Raw genomic sequence first — 21,679 nt, 5'->3', positions numbered from 1 at the left:
TTTTTTTTTAGGTTTTTACGAAATGAAGACTGCCTGTGAACTAAACCATGGTCTAATGCTACACGCTTTGATCACTAAACGTAATAATGACATACTCCCGAGTGAAATAGTATCAGTAATCAGAGAAAGAATGGACGGAGTTAGAAAAGGATCCAGATGCGAAGATAATAAGTTACAATTTGGTAAAGGAAAATCAAAATCCGCAGCGAAAAGAAGAGCACGACACCTAGAAAAATGTCACAAATGCGGAAAATGGTCACATGGAGGTAAATGTTCAAATAATCAAACCTATTCAAATACCGAATTTGTTACTTTATGCAGAGACGGACCGTTCATATGTTTAGAAGAAAAGACAATGAATGCTCGAGGTTACGCCTATGCAGCCATGGAAGACCAATTAAACCGACTATCTTATGAATATAATAGATCATATAACTAAGAAATCTATTTCACAGGTATGTCTGTACAGTTTTTATTTTTATTTTTATTTTTAACCTTTTGATAATAAACGCTAATTTGTTCGCTAAAAAGTATTAAATTGGTATTAAATAAAATTAGGTTTGGCGACCGAAATTATTGATATTGTTCAAAAATTTATTACATCACTGCGAAATTTAACGTTTATTCTTAAGGTATAAATATCTTTAATCAATCAACCCAAAATATTTTAAAAATTCGTCATGAGTTAAATTAGGTCTTAGAACCGAAATTACTTTACCGAAAAGAGGGGCGCATATTTTTGATAATATTTGATTGATTAAAGTGGGATAAAAAAAAAAAAGATTTTTAAATTTATATTTACCATGTTTTTAAAAATTAATATTTAAATCTTAAATTAATATTGTAAACTTTATAAAAACAATATATTTAAAATTGTAAATATTTGAAAAATTAATATAAGTTTGATATGAATTTATAAATTTTTAAATTAATTTTGGTGTGAATTTTTAATTTTTAAAATATTAATTTTTAATTTTATGCATTTCAAATTTTAAGTTTGGTGTGAATTTTTAATATTAATTTTGAATTCTATATTTAAGTTGTGTGAATTTAAAAACAAAAAAAATTTACTTTATCTCATTAAGTTAAGAATATGATTTTTAAAATTCGTCGTAAGTTGAAGACTAGGTCTTTGAACCGAAATTGCTTTACCCGAGGGAGGGACGAGAACTTTTATTATCATTATTTTTAATCTTATTGATTTAAAGTATGCCAAAAACATTAAAAAACCCAAAAATCTTAGCTTTTAAAAACAATCGGTACAAAAAGACAAATTTTAAAATTTTGTCGAGGGACGGACTAGGGCATAGTCCCGAAACGACCTCGTCTTAAAAAGAAACAAAATTTTTAAAATTTTATTAAATTTTATGTTCTAAAAAGTTTAAGGTTTATATAAAAAAAAAAAAAAAAAAAAAAAAAAAAAAAAAAAAAATACCTGATAATTGACCCCCATGCGAGTCGCATGGGGATGGGCAGAAGGCCATGCGACTCGCATGGCCATAAAATACTGGACAGGATCAAAACTTCCAGCGAGCTGCTCTGTCTCTCACATTACACACATATACACGAACCATCTCCAAAACCCTCTCAATTTTTCACCAATTTTCACCAAATTTCTTGCAAAACTTCACAATAATCATGCCTAGATTCAGTAGTCTCAACCCCTTCAGGAGAAAGGTAAAGATTTCACCCCTAATCTCTTTAAATTCGAATTTTTGTGTTCTTGAGCTAGAAAATTTATATTTTGATTTTGTTAAATTTAGGTGTAATTAGAGCCAAATTGTTGTTATATTATGCATGTATATCCTAGATAGTAGCTATTTAACATGAATTGAAGCTAAAAACTTCAAATTTTTAAGAATCTAGGGTTTGTGTTCTTGAGCAATTTGGGGCTTTTTGATATAAACAGGTTATGGCCGATTTTTGTCATGAATTGTTGCTAAATTAAGTAGTGTAACATGTTTAGGTAGTTAATTGATCCAAACTTTGAGCCTAAACATGTTTTTGAGAATTAAAGTAGACTTTTTAAGTCTAAAAATTCATGAACTTGGATAATTTGATATAAAGGCCATTTGAAACTTGTTTCATTGCTAGTAGTGATTATTTTGGCATGTTATTTAAGATAAATGCTTATGAACTTGATGTACATTTTTCGTATATGCTTATTTGACAAAGTGTAGACTTGACAAAAATAAGAAAATGAGCACTAGTTTGATTTGAATGCCATGTAACAAGTGTTTAATTGTTATAATAATTATTGTTGACATGTTTAAGAGTTTAAATGTGATAAAACATTGTACACATTTTCGTATGTAAAAGTATATAATTGTTATTTTTAGGAAAATATGTATAAAATATGTTATGAATTGAACATGTCATCATAATTGTTTCAAGTTATTATTTTGCTAACACTAATGCATATTTGGATGCAAAAATTTTGTGTTTAATGTGTTTTGCAGAAAGCCGATACTGGAGGTTCAGGAGCATCATCATCCAGGCAACCAGAGCCCGAACCGGAAATGTTTCATGAACAAGAACAACATATGCAACAAGAAGAAGAAGAACAGGAGGAGCAACATATTCCATATTACGATCAAGATCAATTATTCGTGAATCAGTTTCGTCAATTCGCTCCACATCAAAGGATTCTGAGTTTAGACATTAATGAAGATCAGTTACACCCAAATCTGAGATTTGATAGATGTTGGATAGAGTATCCAGATTATCAAAAGAACATGCACATTCTCTACTTTAAGGTTGTTGAAATGCCAAGGGCAATTGACTGGGTACCTTTGGAAACAGTTGACCTTGCCGAACCGATTCGGCAATTATTGGTGCAAAGGTATGGTAATTCTCAGTTTAACGATTGGATGCGCCTATTTTCCATTCGTAGAACCATATATAGGGAATGGTGTATAGAATTACTTAGTACTATTAAGTTAAACAGTGATGTTAGGAGGATAGATGATAGAAGCTTTATTAGATTTCTTTTAGGTGGACGCATGTACAGAATGTCCATGATAGATTTAGCCAGGGCCTTACAGATTTACACCCCTGCTGAACTTTTGAGCCCCGACTGTAATAGCCTGATTGCCCAAGGAGAAAGGGTAGATAGGGAATTTGATATTAACGCTGTCTGGAGGCGTATGTCCCACTTTAATGAATTTCACGCCAGTGGAAATCATACATACTTAGATATAGACAGAGCTGAACTCCGGGTGATTCATAGATTCTTAGCAAACACAATTACACAAAGGGGTAGGAATAAGGAGAAATTGACCGTAAATGATTTGTTCTACCTCAAGTGTATTAGAGACCCGAGGAGTTTCGTTAACATTCCCTATTGTGTTGGTTATTATCTCGCTAATGTAGTTTCGGGGATGAAATCGGGGAGTATTATAGGTGGTGGTATTTTCATTACTCTCATTGGAGAGTATTTAGGTGTAGATAAGCACCAAGGGGGTCCAATGAACGAAATAGAGGACGGAGGTGAAACTATAAGTTCAAACCTTTATCACGGTGCAAGGGTATTATTGATGAGACGTGGTCGGGTATATCGATACGAGGGACCTCAGCGACAGGTAGAGAGAGGTTCGGATGACGAGATGGAGGAGGCGAACAACATTATAGGAGTTGTTCGGGAGACTGCTCTTGATTTAGGTATTCGTATGGAGGATGAATACATGACGAACTATGATAGGCATATGCAGTACGAGGCATGGCAACGCCGGAATGACTACGAGCATTCCCGGCAACGAGAGCATGGCCGATGGGATTATCATCAGCGCCAAATTATAAGCCAGTTGCAGCCTGGCGAGATGTATTATCCGACCCGACCCGCATACTATCCCGCACATCAGCCAGAGATGAGACCACCCTATGATTCATATGATTATGACGCAGCATACCAGTACACCTATAATCAGCCATGGAACCCGGACGCGAACATGAATTGGGATCCATATCCTAATTTCCCTCCTAACCCACCTCCTGATCAGTAGATATAAGTGGTAATTTCTATTTTTATTTTAAACACTTAACATTTTATTATATTTATGTAATGTTTGATATTTTATTATTATTGTGTACTAATATTTTTCTTATAGTTCGAAAGTGGGATGCCAAAGTTCCATTTCAAATTGCATGTATGATTATATTTGTATTGTATGTATTCTCTTTTATGCACAAAACAGGGTAAAACAACGCGTTTTCAAAGACTGGCATTAAGTTCAGCAAAAGCAAGTAATTTTGACGACAATGATGCAAAATGTATGTGAAATAACAACAAGACGGAATGAACAAATGACGTGCACCATTTATCATTCAGCAAACAAACGCCAATATATTTGGAAACTTTGGTAAAAATTTAATCATTTTCACACAAATCACCCTCAATAATTTAAATTGTTACTGATTTCTTGCAAATGAGGGCATTGCAAGATCTTAAGTGTGGGAAGGGGTTAAATTCTTTCGGATTTTAAAATTTTTATATTAAACACTTGGTTACCATTAAAAATACTAGTAAAGCAGTAGTTGTATTAGAATCTAGTGCTCTCTGATAAAAAAAAAAAAAAGAACAGCCCTAGTCTTATATACTAACTACCCAATTCTAGTAAATTTTTCAAAATTTTCAATTAAATGAATTCAAAATCATGTTTATACATATTTATGAACGATAAAACTAGGTTTTAACACCGAAATTATTGTTACCTCGGAAAGGACATAAATTGAGAAACAAACTAAAATGTTAAAATTCATTTAAAATGGAATAGAGGACGATAAAAAGAAAAATAAAAAGCCAAGTGTGGGAAAATTTACCAAGTTATTTTAAACATATGTCACATATATCTGTAACAAATAACTAAAAATACTTTTGCTTTGGACTAAACTAAACTGTTTTACCCAATGAAAGAAAAGAAGAGATGGATCCACACGATGAATCAATTCCATCATTAAAAGGAAGTAAAGTCTTCCGAAAAAGACACGCGCTTCTTGATTTAGGTCATGAAGTTGTCGTCCAGACCAGCTGTAGGTTGACGAAAAATCTAGAAAAGTCATCACTAAAATCAGCAGGAAATCCACGGACCTCAGCATCAAACAGGGTCGCCAAGTGGTCAGATTTATCCTAACCATGAGAAGGATTTATCTCGTACAATGGGGAGGCACCGTGCAAATTAGCTGGATAAGACTAATGAATCAGATCCCCAGAAAGGATAATCTCCTTAAAGATTAAAAATCAGCTTTTAAGACTGATATTACTCAATCCTAGAGATTGACCGTAAAGATTGAGAATTCAAACTCATGGAATTCAATGATATCTAAAACTCGAGCTGAAACGAGAAAATATTTTGATCAAAAATACAAACCGATTTGTTTTCTGAAAACCCTATTTTCAATGCGTTCATTACCATTGAACGTAAAATCCTAGGAATTCACCTGGAATTCATTAGGTCACCTGAACTAAATCGGGTGTCAACCGTAAGAACGGTGGTTGCATAGCATGGTCAAAGACAGGACCTTGTGTCAAACCGAAAAATTATAAGGGTGAGCTTTACTATTGCTCCTACCAAGGATAGTAATTGCGTCCGACACGTTATAGACCATAATCAAAAGCATGTCACGGGACATTGCCTTAAACAGTTGCTTGTTCAACGCTTTCCTTTACAACCGGACGGTAGTTTGCCGAAAGGTAATATACGGGACAAGTAAACTGGACGTGTTGCTTTCCAAATACAAGGTTAGCAAGTGGGTGACACAAAACCGCAAGTTTTGAGCTAAAATTTTCAAATTTGAAACCCACCAAACCCACAAAAATATTTTGCAAACACCGGTAAAGGGTTATTCCGGAAAACTTATCTAGGGTAAAAACTAGATTTAATTTTCAAAAGATCAAATGTTTTCATAAAGATCCAATTTCCTTAATGGATCTAAATTTTTATAGTCATGTGGGACTGTAAACCATATCGTCACTACCATTGTTTATACCGCCGTATAGAAATCACTGATGTACAAAGTATGAAGAATAAAGAAGTGATTCTAGTATTTCAAGACAATATTGCTTGAGGACAAGCAACGCTCAAGTGTGGGAATATTTGATAATGCTAAAAACGAACATATATTTCATAGCATTATTCCTCAAGAAAGACAAGCTTTTAGTTGCAATTGTTCTATTTACAAGTGATATTCGTTTAAATAATAAAAGGTGAAGACAAAAGGCAGATTCGACAAATTGAAGACAAAAAGGTCCAAAGAGCTAAAAATTACAAGATACAATCAAAAAGGTTCAAAATATTGATGAGGAACGTCTCAAAATGACAAGAGTACAAGTTACAAGACGCAAAGTACACGATATAAAATAATACGCGAGGACGTCCGAAAATCCGGAACCGGGACCTGAGCCAAGAAGAAACGCCCGACGCAACGGACCAAAAATATCTAGTCTACTATGCACAAGAATATAATATAATATATATATAATTATATATAATTATATATTATATATATTATTATTATTATATTACGTCGGCAAGAAGAAAACAAAAGTAGTTGGCTGAATCCAGGGTGGCCATGCGACTCGCATGGCCAGAAGCACAAAACCATGCGAGTCGCATGATGAGAGATTGTTGGTCAGGTCCTATAAAAAGCCAGTTTTCTGACGAGTTTAACACATAATATATCTCTCTCAATATATACGATTTATATTTATATTTATAATTTATATTTTAATTTTAATTATAATTCTAATAATAAGGGTATGTTAGCGAATGTTGTAAGGGTGTAAGTCGAAATTCTGTCCGTGTAACGCTACGCTATTTTTAATCATTGTAAGTTATGTTCAACCTTTTTATATTAATGTCTCGTAGCTAAGTTATTATTATGCTTATTTAAAACGAAGTAATCATGATGTTGGGCTAATTACTAAAATTGGGTAATTGGGCTTTGTACCATAATTGGGGTTTGGATAAAAGAACGACACTTGTGGAAACTAGGCTATGGGCTATTAATGGGCTTTATATTTGTTTAACTAAATGAAAGTTTGTTAATGTTAATATAAAGATTTACAATTGGGCGTCCCTATAAATTACCATATAAACTCGATCGGACACGATGGGCGGGGTATTTATATGTACGAATAATCGTTCATTTAACCGGACACGGGAATGGATTAATAGCCACTAGAATAATTAAAACAGGGGTGAAATTACATTCAAGGGTAATTGGTGTAATTGTTAACAAAGTAGTAAAACCTTGGTTTACACGCAGTCGATAACCTGGTGTATTCATTAAACAAAGTATTAAAACCTTGTTACAATTCGAATCCCCAATTAGTTGGAATATTTATCTTCGGGTATAATAATAATTTGACAAGGACACTTGCAATTTATATTTATGACTGATGGACTGTTATGGACAAAAACCAGACGGACATATTGAATAATCCAGGACAAAGGACAATTAACCCATGGGCATAAAACTAAAATCAACACGTCAAACATCATGATTACGGAAGTTTAAATAAGCATAATTCTTTTATTTCATATTTAATTTCCTTTATTTTATATTTAATTGCACTTCTAATTATCGCACTTTTATTGTTATTTAATCGCACTTTTAATTATCGTACTTTTAATTATCGCAATTTAATTTTATCGCATTTTTATTATTCGCAATTTCATTATCGTTATTTACTTTACGCTTTAATTTAAAGTCTTGTATTTATTTTATATTTTACATTAGGTTTTAACTGCGACTAAAGTTTTAAAATCGACAAACCGGTCATTAAACGGTAAAAACCCCCCTTTATAATAATAATATCACTTATATATATATTTGTATTTTTATAAAAGTAAACTAATATAGCGTTGAGCTTTGTTTAAAGATTTCCCTGTGGAACGAACCGGACTTACTAAAAACTATACTACTGTACGATTAGGTACACTGCCTATAAGTGTTGTAGCAAGGTTTAAGTATATCCATTCTATAAATAAATAAATATCTTGTGTAAAATTGTATCGTATTTAATAGTATTTCCTGCTAAAATTTAATAGTATTTTATACCCCTCTGCTTTGACATCATATATATATATATATATATATATATATATATATATATATATATATATATATATATATACTACACGACATATTATATTTCTATTTTGTGAACACCTACAATCACTTTCTCCTTTCTTTATTCTTTATGACAACCCACCATTTCATTTACAAGAATCCAATACCCTACCACCTTCTCCTCTTCCTCCCTTCTTAAACCGTATTCACCACACTTCCCTTTCTGTTTTTTTACATCTTGTTATCTATCCCTATCTATCTTCCACTAACTTTATCTATCTATATTATATGATGATATATGTGATATCTATAATATATCTAAATTATATATATAATATGTACATATACGTGCTAGTCACCATAACTAACCCCACCATATGATTTAAGATCTCCAAATCATCACCATTATCCTATTATTGATCGAATTGCTATTACTAATTGGAGATTATTATGCTTATTACTGTTTCCTTTTAATTTCAATTCACCAACTAACAACTGCATCTAATATATAGATATACTCCATGTTAACCCACAACCTCAACACCTAAAATACCATCATTTTCCTCATATCACCATCTCCAAAACCACCAACTATTCGTTTCTTTTACTCCACCATTAGCATCACCCAAACCACCATCACTGCTATCGTTTTCTATTATAACCAGAACCCTTGAAAACCATCGACCATCATCACTTTTGAGCTACCATCAAACACTCAGACTTATATTTTTCTGTTTACGCACAAGATCAAACCAAACAACCACCTTCACTTACCACTAAATCACCACCACTTCATCACCTATATCACCTTTAACCACCTCACCACCTTTGTGTTAAATCACCATGAGTAACCACCACTACAATGATCATGATCACGAATCCTTTTTCTTTCTCTTTTGTCCGAAATCTTATCACAACCAAACCACCATGTCACGTACTTCTACGTTCTTTTCTTTTTGTTCTTTTTCAACTCCAATAACCATCTTTGATCACCATAAACCACCACACAATCATCATTATTCCCGCCAATTGATTAAAGTAAATGTTACAAGCTGCCGCTGCGGCCTTGTGTTTTACTATTCGAAAGACCACCACCAAACTATCATTTTAAAATTTACTACTTTCTGTTTTTCCTTTCCTGATGCCCACGTTTGAGTAGCCACAAAACTAAACACCATTAAACCATATTTTTTTTATGCTGAACAATTAAAACACAATAAAGCCGATAAGAATATGTTCACACTTAAGTTTGGTCAGCATGAATATAAAGATTATTATTAAATATCATATGTAGGCATGTGGATTGAATTAGAACTCGATGGCCAACCAACAAGGGCCACTTGAATCGGCGTATACTTCTTTTTTATTTATGGCAGACAAATTTCTAACCCACTTGACTTAATAAAGTGGTTACATGATGCCAAAAGATGACATATCAAGATAATAAAGATAACAATGGATTCTCGCTGCTCAGCTTCGGTTATGTTCATTTAATTATTTTTTTTTCTTTTTCGAAGTTACAAAATCACACACGAATAATCTGCCACAGAATTTTATAACATTGGTTTGGGTTTGTTAAGTGGGTTTTGCTATTTGGGCTTGTGAACAAGATGTTAGGCCGAGAATATATATTTTCAGTTGGGCTGTGACCCAACTCTTGTTTCTATTTGGCTGCTACGATAATTTGATTATGATGATGTCGATCAAGATGAGTACCTGATTATGATCATGATCGTGATATTCATAATACATGAAATAATAAATGATGAGGGTATTGATTAGGAATAAGGTGATGAAATAAATAAAGATGATGATGATTCTGTTATGATGATGTATTATGATGATTAGGATTAGGGTTATGATTATATAGGTGATGATCCGTTAATGATAAAATGACAAGATGATGATAATGATTCGAAAAAGATGTTATTGGATGATAATGAAGAAGAGGGAAACATAATATTGTGTAAAATATATTTCGGTTATTAGATATGACAGAAAAAAGATGGCAGAGGAGTGGTTAGGGTTGAGTTACTTTAATCGAGAGGTCTTGGGTTCGAGCCTTGGCTGTGACATTTTTTTTTTAGGAAAAGAAGATGAAGAAGAAACAGACAGATATAATAGGATAAAATGATTTAGGATGTGATTAAAACAGAAATGGATGTGTAGCGTAATGGTTTAGGTTGTTATTCGGTTAGCGGGAGGTCGCGGGTTCAAACCTGAACTTGGGCATTTTTTTAGGGCTACTCCATTTGAGGTAGTTACTACTAATACTCTTATTATTATTATTTCATTATTATTGTTATTATTAATTATTATTATTATTATTATTATTATTATTATTATTTATTATTATTATCACTATAACTAAAAGTATCATTATTTTTAAATTTATGATTTTTATTAAAATTTGTATTATTTTTATCATTATTATTATTATTAGTATTATATTATTAAATAAAGATTTTCTATATAAAAATATATTTATGACATAAAACATAACTATGTTAATAGTTTTATAATAAATATTAATTATCTGCTTAAAGTATATAAAAATAAATATATCTAATTAAGTTATTAATGAAACATATAATATATTAAAATAACAATTATATCACTAATAATATGTAAATTTGATCGATTACAATTATATGTGTTAATATATATATAACTGATATAGGTTCATGAATCCGAGGCCAACTTGCATTGTTCAGTTCCGTCGTATGCATATTTTTACTACAAAATATCGTATTGTGAGTTCATTTGATTCCCTTTTACTCTTTACATTTTTGGGACTGAGAATACATGCGCTGTTTTTACAACTGCTTTATTAAATGCTTTTGAAATATATTTTGAACTGCGAATACATGAAATGCTTTTATAAATGTTTGACGAGATAGACACAAGCAAAACATTCCTTGAATGAATTATTATGCAGACAGAAGTTCTGTGGATTATTATTGAATTATGTGGACATGATAATTGTCACCGTTGAATTATGTGGACATAATAATTGCCACCGTTGAATTATGTGGACATGATAATTGCCACCGTTGAATTATGTGGACCTGATAATTGCCACCATTGAATTATGTGGACATGATAATTGACACCAATTGATGTGAATGTTATGTATCGAGAGAATTATTTTTATACACAGGTTATGTGTATTAGTTTTTGTGCACGAGATATGTGTACGGTTACTAAGATTTATGAAAAATGGATTTCGTACACGAGAAAGGTGTACTGTATTTAAAAGATATCGCATGTACATTACATGTGGGTATAGAATTCGGGCCCATTTGTACCATGCAACATTTAAATCTTGTGGTCTATCAAAATGATGAATTTTATTATTTACGATAAACTTATGAACTCACCAACCTTTTGGTTAACACTTTAAAGCATGTTTATTGTCAGGTATTAAAGAAACCTCTCGCTGTGCATTTGCTCATATTAGAGATATTACTTGGAGTCGTTCATGGCATATAAAGGTCCGTTCATCGCAATAGTAACAGATGTTATTGTATTCGTCCAAGAGGATTTAGACGGGGTATGACATGTTGTATCAGAGCGGTGGTCTTAGTGAACCAGGTCTTGCATTAGTGTGTCTAACTGATAGTTGTTTAGATGCATTATTGAGTCTGGACTTCGACCGTGTCTGCATGTCAAAAGTTTTGCTTATCATTTTGTATCGAAAATTACCTGCTTATCATTCTTAGGGAATCATTTGCTTATCATTCTTAGTATAGACACATCTTACTGCATTGATTGCATGAATAGTGTATAGACAAAATTCATATCTTAGTACATCTGTTACTATAGATTTGCCTGACATATGCTGTAAATTCCTCAGTAGTCTACGAAATCTTTAGTATTATATATAGATATTCTATGTAGTTAGAATATCATCCAATATTCGAAAATCATTTCATATCAAAAAAATCATTTATTCACTCGTACAAAATGGAACTCACCACTAGTTCAAGTTCCTCGAATTCCGACAACTATTCTAATATGGATTTTCACTCGAACTCCGAAAGCAGCGTCACCAGAATGAATCAACCAATCAGCCATCCCCAATTCATCTGATGGGTTCGTAGTCGACCAAATCAGTGGAAGCGAGAAGAAGGTGATCCCTTCCATCAACCAAATTCACCTCTTGACGAAGTACCTGAAACACTTAACGGCGAACCAGTCCGAAACACCATTTTCACTCTCATTTCTAGGATATCTCACCACGATTACATAATATCTACAATTCTAAACCTTATTCATCCGCTCGTTCCAACCGCCAATCATCCCGAAATAATAGAGGAAGTCAACGAGCTTCGCGCCCGAGTAACAACTTTGGAAAATATGGTGCAAAACGTACTAGCTTAAGCAACATCACCGGCACCAACAGTACCACCAACATCCACACCAGTACCACCAACAACCTAAGTTTCAATGTTGCACGCCTCAACATCTCATTATGTACCTCGAGCATAATCATCGTTCTAAGAATCGTTCTACAGCATATATCTTCATTCTACATGACGATTATATAATTTCAAATGTTCTAGAGATTATATATTCTCGTTCTAACGGTAAATCAAATGAGATTAATATCTTATTGACTCATTAAATCCATGATTTCATCTGAAGAAAATATATATGTATATATATTTTCGTAAAGATTATAATTAAAAGTTCTTTTGTACAAACTGTTAATGGTGAAAATATTTTAACGGGTAGGTAATACCCTAGAAATATTTAGATTTCACATTAATAAGTTATAGTGTACATTCTTCCAATTTGATTCAACAATCATTTACTATTCTACTTACATCCACACATATACGTATCCGTTCACCAAAGAACAACTATTTTCATTCACATTCAATTTCATATTCGGATTTTGACCGATCAGAATCCAAGTCAAGAATTTACAAGTGGCATAATGAAGAAAATAATGGACAAAATAAAAAATTATTTGTAACCAATTAATTAATTACGTAAAAATTTCTTCATCATCTTCTGATCTTAAATATTTTAAATTCTAAGATATCATCGTATATTTCATTATAAATATCTTCGATATTTCTGAAGATACCTTCATAAATATCTTTGTCCGAAATTATCTATCTCCCCGTGCTATCTATGTTACATCATAAAAGAAAATGTTTTAGTTTCTTTCCTTCTATAAAATTTGAGTTTAAATTATGAATGATTTTTTGAGAAATGTTGGGAGTTGAAGCATGAGTTAATATAATATAATGATGCCCGGCCAACGTGATTATATTACAGTAAGTAATGCTGAATTTTTAATGAAACGTGCAGATGGTTCACAGTAAACCTTACCCCCATCATGTGCCATGTTACATAACTCTTTCATTCTACTTAATCTCTAAGCATATCACATAAATATTTTCTTGATATTTTTGTTCTTTCGTAATTCCAACAGTTACTAATAAATCATGCTATTATATTTTCTTTCCGATTAGAAGATTTCCTTAAATCCCTTGAATTTCGGAATTTCAACCCTGACTACATCAAAAGTCAAGAAGAATCGTATTTTCCTCAGTTCACTATTTTGTGATAGCTTCACTCGTACTCTTTACACAATCGGACTGTTTTATCTATATTACTCAATAATAATAAAACTCTATTTATCAACTCATATTCGTAATGAAAACATTTTTATTGTTAGCCATGACGACCTCAATCAAATTTCGGGATTAAATTTCTTTAACGGGTAGGTACTGTGACGACCCGGAAATTTTTGACCAAATTTAAACTTAATCTTTATATGATTTCGACATGATAAGCAAAGTCTGTTAGGTTGAGTCTCAAAAATCTTGAACTGTTTCATATATTCAATTAATCTTCGACCATTCCCAACGATTCACGAACCACTATTTGTAAGTAGTTATGTGTGAATATATATATATGACATAAAACATAACTATGTTAATAGTTTTATAATAAATATTAATTATCTACTTAAAGTATATAAAAATAAATATATCTAATTAAGTTATTAATGAAACATATAATATATTAAAATAACAATTATATCACTAATAATATGTAAATTTGACCGATTACAATTATATGTGTTAATATATATATAACTGATATAGGTTCGTGAATCCGTGGCCAACTTGCATTGTTCAGTTCCGTCGTATGCATATTTTTACTACAAAATATCGTATTATGAGTTCATTTGATTCCTTTTTACTCTTTACATTATTGGGACCGAGAATACATGCGTTGTTTTTACAACTGCTTTATTAAATGCTTTTGAAATATATTTTGAACTGCAAATACATGAAATGCTTTTATAATTGTTTGACGAGATAGACACAAGCAAAACATTCCTCGAATGAATTATTATGTAGACAGAAGTTCTGTAGATTATTATTGAATTATATGGACATGATAATTGCCACCGTTGAATTATGTGTACATGATAATTGCCACTGTTGAATTATGTGGACATGATAATTGCCACTGTTGAATTATGTGGACATGATAATTGCCACCATTGAATTATCTGGACATGATAATTGCCACCATTGAATTATGTGGACATGATAATTGCCACCAATTGATGTGAATGTTATGTATCGAGAGAATGATTTTTATACACAGGTTATGTGTATTAGTTTTTGTGCACGAGATATGTGTACGGTTACTAAGATTTATGAAAAATGGATTTCGTACACGAGAAAGGTGTACTGTATTTAAAAGATATCGCATGTACATTACAGGTAGGTATAGGATTCGGGCTCATTTGTACCATGCAGCATTTAAATCTTGTGGTCTATCACAATGATGAATTTTATTGTTTACGATAAACTTATGAACTCACCAACCTTTTGGTTGACACTTTAAAGCATGTTTATTCTCAGGTATGAAAGAAATCTTCCGCTGTGCATTTGCTCATATTAGAGATATTACTTGGAGTCGTTCATGGCATATAGAGGTCCGTTCATCGCAATAGTACCAGATGTTATTGTATTCGTCCAAGAGGATTTGGACGGGGTATGACATCCCCTCCCTTTGAGCTAAAGAAAACATTTTCATTACTGCCACTACTTATCATTGACATTAACCAATCATTCATTACTTTGGTTTCATTGATTAAATCTTTAAGTTTGACTTATTCACGTTTTGACAAGTTTGAAATGAGGTGTTTTCTCAAATGTTCATCCTTTTCGGACGAAGCCCGATGCACCCTCCCAAACAATTTTCTCATGGACTTGTCAACAACGTCATTTTGATCTTTGGGTTTACCTTGAGTTCCCTTGGTCAATCTGCCGCTACCTTTAGTTGGTGAACCAACTTGCTTTGTGCTTGTGATGCATTGCATACTATCAACAACTTGTGGTGTGGTCAATGGTATTGATGTTGCTCTAACACCTTTGTCCCTAAGAGTCAATTTCCCGGTTCTAAAGTCAAAGAAAGAATCTGCGGTCGCCAAAAATAGCCTTCCCAAAACAAGGGGTACAACCGGATCTTCCTTTATATAGACAATGACAAAATCAATTGGAAATTCCATGTCCCCCACCTTAACAATTAAGTCCTCGGCAATCCCCATACTAGAGCTAATTGATTGATCAATTAATTTAACTTCCATTGTAGTGGGCGAAAGGTCACCAAAGCATAACCTTTTGTAAACGGAATAGGGCATGAAGTTAATACTTGCCCCCGAGTCGGCTAAAGATGTAAGCATCTCCGACGCGTTCACATTACATGGGATAAGGAAAGGTCCAGGATTACCCATTTTTGGTGGTAGGTTACATTTCTTAAAAATCCCATCACACTTCTTTTTCAAGAAACCGGTGGATGCTTGTTCAACATCTCCCTTTTTGGCCATAAGTGTCTTCAAAAATTTCCCTTAGTTGGGCATATTCTCAAGCACCTCCGCCAAGGGGAGTTTAACATAGATGTTTTCATTGTCGGTTAAAGTTGACTTACAATCCACATCCTTTGGATGTGTAGGAGGTAATGGTTGAGGATGTGAGACATGTGTTTCATTTTTCTCTTCGGTTGATGTAGTAAGAACCTCGACCTCGTTCTTTTGTTCCTTTGCATTCAATAAAGTTTCAACCTTTTTCTCTTTTTCAACCTTTCCCAATTTAATTTGCTCAAAATCATCCTTAAGTTCCTTGCATGTCAACTCGATAGCCTCCATGGACATTACACTTTTAACTTGATAAGGAATGAACATTACATCATCTGAATCCTCCGAAAACTTAAATACCCCATAATCTATCGTATCAATTTCCAACGCTTCATCGAAATCAAACTTGTCCCCTTCAACATTGAACGTGAAAACTTGAGGGTATTCGGGTTCATCCTCTTCGGTTGAATCAATCGAGTTCACTTGAGCATAAGTATTGTTGGGATTTGATGAACTCGCTTGATTGTGGTTTGGATTGGTAGTGTTGCTCTCGATAGGAATAACTCTCATGTTATTGTTGTCTTGGTTTTGTTGGTTGTGTTGGGGGTGTTGGTTATTTCAGTTATTGTTGTTGATGTAGTTGTTGTTTGGGTCAACTTGAGTGTTTGAAGGTAAAGTTCCTTGTGCTCTTTCGGCAACTTGATTTGAAAGTCTCCCAACGGTGCTCTGAAGATTTTAGAAAGAAGCTTGTTAGTTTCGTATTTGTTGCTTCAAAAGTTCATTTGCTTTTGTTAGGAAAGCTTCGGTTGATTCTACATTCTTGATATAGTTTTGTATGGTTTCTTGTAAACTCTTCAAAGGTTGGGATTGTTGAATGTTTTGTTGAGGGTTGTTGATTGTAACCTTGGTTATTTTGTGGTTGACTATAACCTTGGTTGTTTTGATAATTCGAATTGGCTTGATTGTTATAAGGTTGATTGTTGTAAAGTTGTTGGTTTTGGTATTGAAAGCCTGTTGTTTCAGTTTTGGTGATAGTTGTTGTTGTAACCTTGGTTTCGATTTGGGTTTGTGAATCTAGGTGGTGTATTGGTTTGGTTGTTGAATGACACTTGTTTTTGATTAGGATTGTAGTAATCTTGGTTCGATGTTCCTCCCCGTTGATAGTTTTGATTACTCACGTAGTTCACATGAGCATCCGAATTCATGGGAATGTCATCTAGATCAACATGATTGCATTGAGTAATTTGAGGACAATTCTTTGTGAGATGTGGACCCTCGCATTATTGACAACCTACTTTCATTGCGACTATCATTTGTTGAATCTTTTTCAACTCTTTCCCATACGTTTGAAATTGATTGTTTAAGCTTGCAAGTGTCACTTGCCCATTATCACTCTCGATTTGTGCTACACTTTTCCTTGTCAAATCTCGCGGTGAAGGTGCCCATTCATATGTGTTAACTGAGATGTCTTCCAATAAGGTTTCGGCCGCATTTGGTGATTTATACATAAATACTTCACCGGATGAAGAATCAAGATATTGCTTCGTTAAAGCATTACAACCCCAGTAGAATGTGTTGATGTACTCCTTTTTCGTCAAACCGTGTGGTGGGCAAGCTCTTAACATTTTCTTGAATCATACCCACGCATCATACAAAGATTCATCACCCCGTTGGGTGAACCCATTAATCTCCATTCGAAGTCGTTCTACTTTTGACGGTGGAAAGAAGTGATTGATAAACTCATTGGTTAAATCTTGAAAAGTTCTTATGGAATCGGATGGTAAGCTCCTTAACCAAACTTTTGCTTCTCCTTGAAGTGTAAAGGGGAATGCCCTTAACTTAAAAGCATCATCGGTGACATCCTTGTATTTGTAGATATCACAAAGATCATTAAAGTGTGGGATGTGTTCGAAATTCTCATCTATCAACCCTTGAAAGTATGTATCTTTGATCAACGTGAAAAAGTTACCCTCAATCTTCCAGTTTTCCGCTTCGATTGGTGGTTTTGTAATAGTCGGTGCTATCATTGTTGGTGTAGCTAATCTAGCGTTCCACATCGGTGTGTCGTTCGGATCATTCAATAACTCTTGATTAACCGGTGGACCATTGTTGATTGGATTACCCTCTTCATTGAGAATCGGTTGACCGTTAGGATCCATGTCTTCTAAATAATATGGCAAAGCTTTGAAATTTTTCTTTAATACCCTTTCTTCTCTACGATTATAAACCTCGTGCGCTTGTTTTTCCGGATGGAGAATGGATGTGTGAACTCTTAATCCTTGTGAGTCCTTGTTTTCATACACCAAAGGTACCTATCCCTCAATCACAACACAAACACAAGCGGTTTTCCAAACAAAAATAATATATAAAACACGAAAAGTAACTTTCATAAGGGTAAACCCCTACGAAAGGATCGAACAATCAAAAGTTTAAACCAAATACCCAACTAAGCTAACCGCTCCCCAGCAGCGGTGCCAAGAAAGTGATGATGGTGCTTGTGCAACGTACATCTTTTACCCTCAAAATTTATATATAATTCAAACACTATAAATAAGCACACACAACTAACGAGTACTTAGAACCCGGTTTTTATAGCACTTCAATGTAAGTATTCTTATCAAGTTCTTCCCAAGGGAGCAGCGTAAGTCGGATATTTGAAACTATCAATTGTCCTAGGGTTTGTTTGATTTGTGGGGGGGGGGGGAGGGGAGGGGGTTGATTGATATTAACTACCAACTAAAACTTGCACAATTAAACAAACTTAAACTAAACAAGTGAACTAGTAGCAAGAAATAAGTAACGAAGAATTAAGACTTAAATCAAATTAACTAAGAAGTGTTCACTTATCTAATCCTCTCTATGCCTGGCTTGCCACGATTTGCCTATTTTGTTATCACAATAGTTGTTGAACTATTAAATGTTTAGCATTAATACTAAACCTCAAATCAAATAACACTCCGCAAATTCACATAAGCATTGTATTCTAAGATCGAGTTAAGCACGAATTGGTTATTAATTTTATGCCTAGGTTGAAATCACTTAAAACCCCCAATTATTTAATCACTTAAGATAATTGGCACTACTATGTTGACTAAATGCCAATTGAAAACCAACCTAGATCAAGAACACAATCACTTGAAATTCTTAAACTAGTTATCTAGATCACCTAAAGTGTTGAAGCACACATTGATTCACTTCTCAAATCACTAAGAGAGCTACTGAACGTATGTAATCAAAGTCAAGCCTAAAACAAACTCATAGCAATGGATCTTTAGCTAACTCAATAACACAAGATCATGTAATTCATTCAAACAACATTATTTAATTGATTTTGGGGAAAACACTAGCATTAGAGATTCATAGATAAGCAAACACAAGAGATTTAGCCAATCATGGCTAAGATCAAACTAATAATGAGCATAGAAACATAAATAATCATCATCTTCAAGTTATTACCAGTAATTAATGCAAAGTATGTAAATTAAAGTAAAGATTACAACCCAAAATGTAAAGAAGATGAAGATCTAAGCTAAACAATGATGAATCTAGAGCTCGCTTCCTTGAATCCACCCTTAATCACCAATGGATGATGAAATTAGGATTTTTATTGTGAAATTCGGACCTAAGACAGCTGCTCTCTCAAGATCCATATGAAAAATAACCTAATCTCGTTCCTTTTATAGTGCTGAAATCTGGGCTGAAACAGCGACAGGAGCGCCGCTTTTGATGCAGGAGCGGCGCTTTTGGCTTAATTGAGGAGCGACGCTTTTGATCAGGAATGCCGCTTTTAGCAACATTCTGGGATGGCGCTTTTGCTATAGGAGCGCTGCTTTTGTCTGGATAGGAGCAGCACTCTTAACTTTAGGAATGGCGCTTCTGGCCACTGGTGGAAAATGGAGCTGAAATGCACATAAGAACGTCGCTTTTCATGTTGGTGCGGCGCTTTTGCTCCACAGGAGCAGCGCTCTTAATTGAGGAGCGGCGCTTTTTGAGCTGAATCCTGCACTTGCCATTTTCTTAGCCAATTTTGCCCAAGATTTGGTCAATTTTAAACCAAATCAAGTCCTTAGCCCTTAATTTACCATTTAGCTCAATAGCACACAAAATAGGCTGCAAGATCGTCAAAAACCGAACAAAGTGAGAGAGATATCGCGAGATAAAACATATATAAATGGAGCGATATCACTGGGAAACAAGGAAATTGAGTTGGAGATAAATATTTATTGTTTTTGTCCTACTCAATAAAGAATTCTATGTCTTAAAAGAGTCCTATTCCTTTGACTTATTTGGTTATTATATATAGGACCTGTTGGGATCGAACCCGCACACATATCACTTTCACCTTCGAGATCGATTCCCATCACATTAAGAATCACATAACCATGTATCATTCAACATTAAACGACAAAATATAAAAGTTATACGCACACAACATTTTACGTGGAAAACCTCTCAGGGAAGAGTAAAAACCACGGGACCAGCGGCCACTTAAATTTCACTATATGTGAACAATATTACAAGAATGAACTTTCATTACAATACCCTTGAATATTATCACGTATCTCTCAACACCTATCACAAACGGTAAATTACAATAACGGAATTCACTCCCATCGTTATTGAATCACCGAAACCACCTCACGAGACGGAATAAGACGACTCTCATAGACTATCTATTTTTCTCTCAAACTCCTCAACTTTTCTTCTTACACAATGACTACATATTTATAGTCAAACATTCCCACCAAAATTCCCTCCACAAAACTCCCACAAAAAAACTCCCACTAAAAAACTTCCAACCAAAAAACTCCCACCAAAAATACTCCCACAAAAAAAACTCTTAAAATATTTAAATAATTTAATTCAATAAATAACACAACCTCCCTTGAATCAAATTCTTTAAATCTCAATCTTGAACGTGGTTGTTAATCTTCATCTTTTTACCGCCGACTTTATCTCAACCGGGATACACCGCCAAACAATCTCATTGTTAGGAAGACTTTTGAAACAAGGAACTCTCCATGATCAACTCTCCACCGAGCCTCTTTATCTTGAACCTCTCTTTAATAACTACTTCATTTCGTACGATTTCAGCAGCAACTTCTGACACATGTATCTCCCAATCTACGCTTCTGATCACCACAAAAATAGGTCACAATATAAATCGAAGTGTTTTGAACCCCCTCTGTCCAAAAATCACGATGATCCAATGGCTAACGAATCTGCAGCACCCTCATCTTCTCAATTGTGCTAAAATCGGCGAACTTTCTGCAGCTACCTTCAGATACTTATATCTCTCGAACGACCATTCTAATCAAAGTTCTCAATGGTCAGATCGTGTATCTACTTCTTATGAAGCTACAGTCCAAATTTCACACCGATCCAACAGTTAACGAACCCATATCGTCAATTCTATTGTCAATGCGTATAATATGACAAACGGAACTCTTTTTCTTCACGTAAGGACTTCCTCCCGGTTATGTGATTCTTCTCTGTGAACCCCGATCTGATATCAGTTTGTTCGGATCGAACCCGCACACATATCAATTTCGAGATCGATCTCACATTAAGAATCACATAACCATGTATAAGTCAATAATTAAACGACAAATTATTTGTTGGAACGATTTTGGAAACGGATGGGATAAATATTTACCATTGGCATAATTCTCGTATAACAACAATTATCATACGAGTATTAATGATGTACCATTCGAA

General features: G+C 33.8%; 1 protein-coding gene and 1 non-coding gene across 2 annotated transcripts; one reads left to right on the top strand and one right to left on the bottom strand.

The window, feature by feature from the left end:
- Window positions 1–15,217: 15,217 nt before the first annotated feature.
- On the bottom strand, window positions 15,218–15,934 carry LOC139870547 (uncharacterized). The gene has a single exon (XM_071858332.1). It carries the CDS (start codon window positions 15,932–15,934, stop codon window positions 15,218–15,220), a length of 717 nt encoding a protein of 238 aa, XP_071714433.1.
- Window positions 15,935–17,557: 1,623 nt separating this feature from the next.
- Window positions 17,558–17,664, top strand: LOC139873947 (small nucleolar RNA R71). The gene has a single exon (XR_011767656.1). It is a non-coding gene; the product is annotated as a small nucleolar RNA R71 (small nucleolar RNA).
- Window positions 17,665–21,679: the final 4,015 nt, after the last annotated feature.

This window comes from Rutidosis leptorrhynchoides, chromosome 10, assembly GCF_046630445.1.
Source record: "Rutidosis leptorrhynchoides isolate AG116_Rl617_1_P2 chromosome 10, CSIRO_AGI_Rlap_v1, whole genome shotgun sequence".
Classification (NCBI taxonomy): domain Eukaryota; kingdom Viridiplantae; phylum Streptophyta; class Magnoliopsida; order Asterales; family Asteraceae; genus Rutidosis; species Rutidosis leptorrhynchoides.
The sequence above is the reverse complement of the archived record's forward strand: the minus strand, read 5'-3'. Positions and strand labels throughout refer to the sequence as shown.

What these genes read in the sequence shown, in the direction of transcription:
- LOC139870547 (XM_071858332.1), bottom strand. Translation starts at nt 15,934, where the DNA reads ATGGCCAAAAAGGGAGATGTTGAACAAGCATCCACCGGTTTCTTGAAA.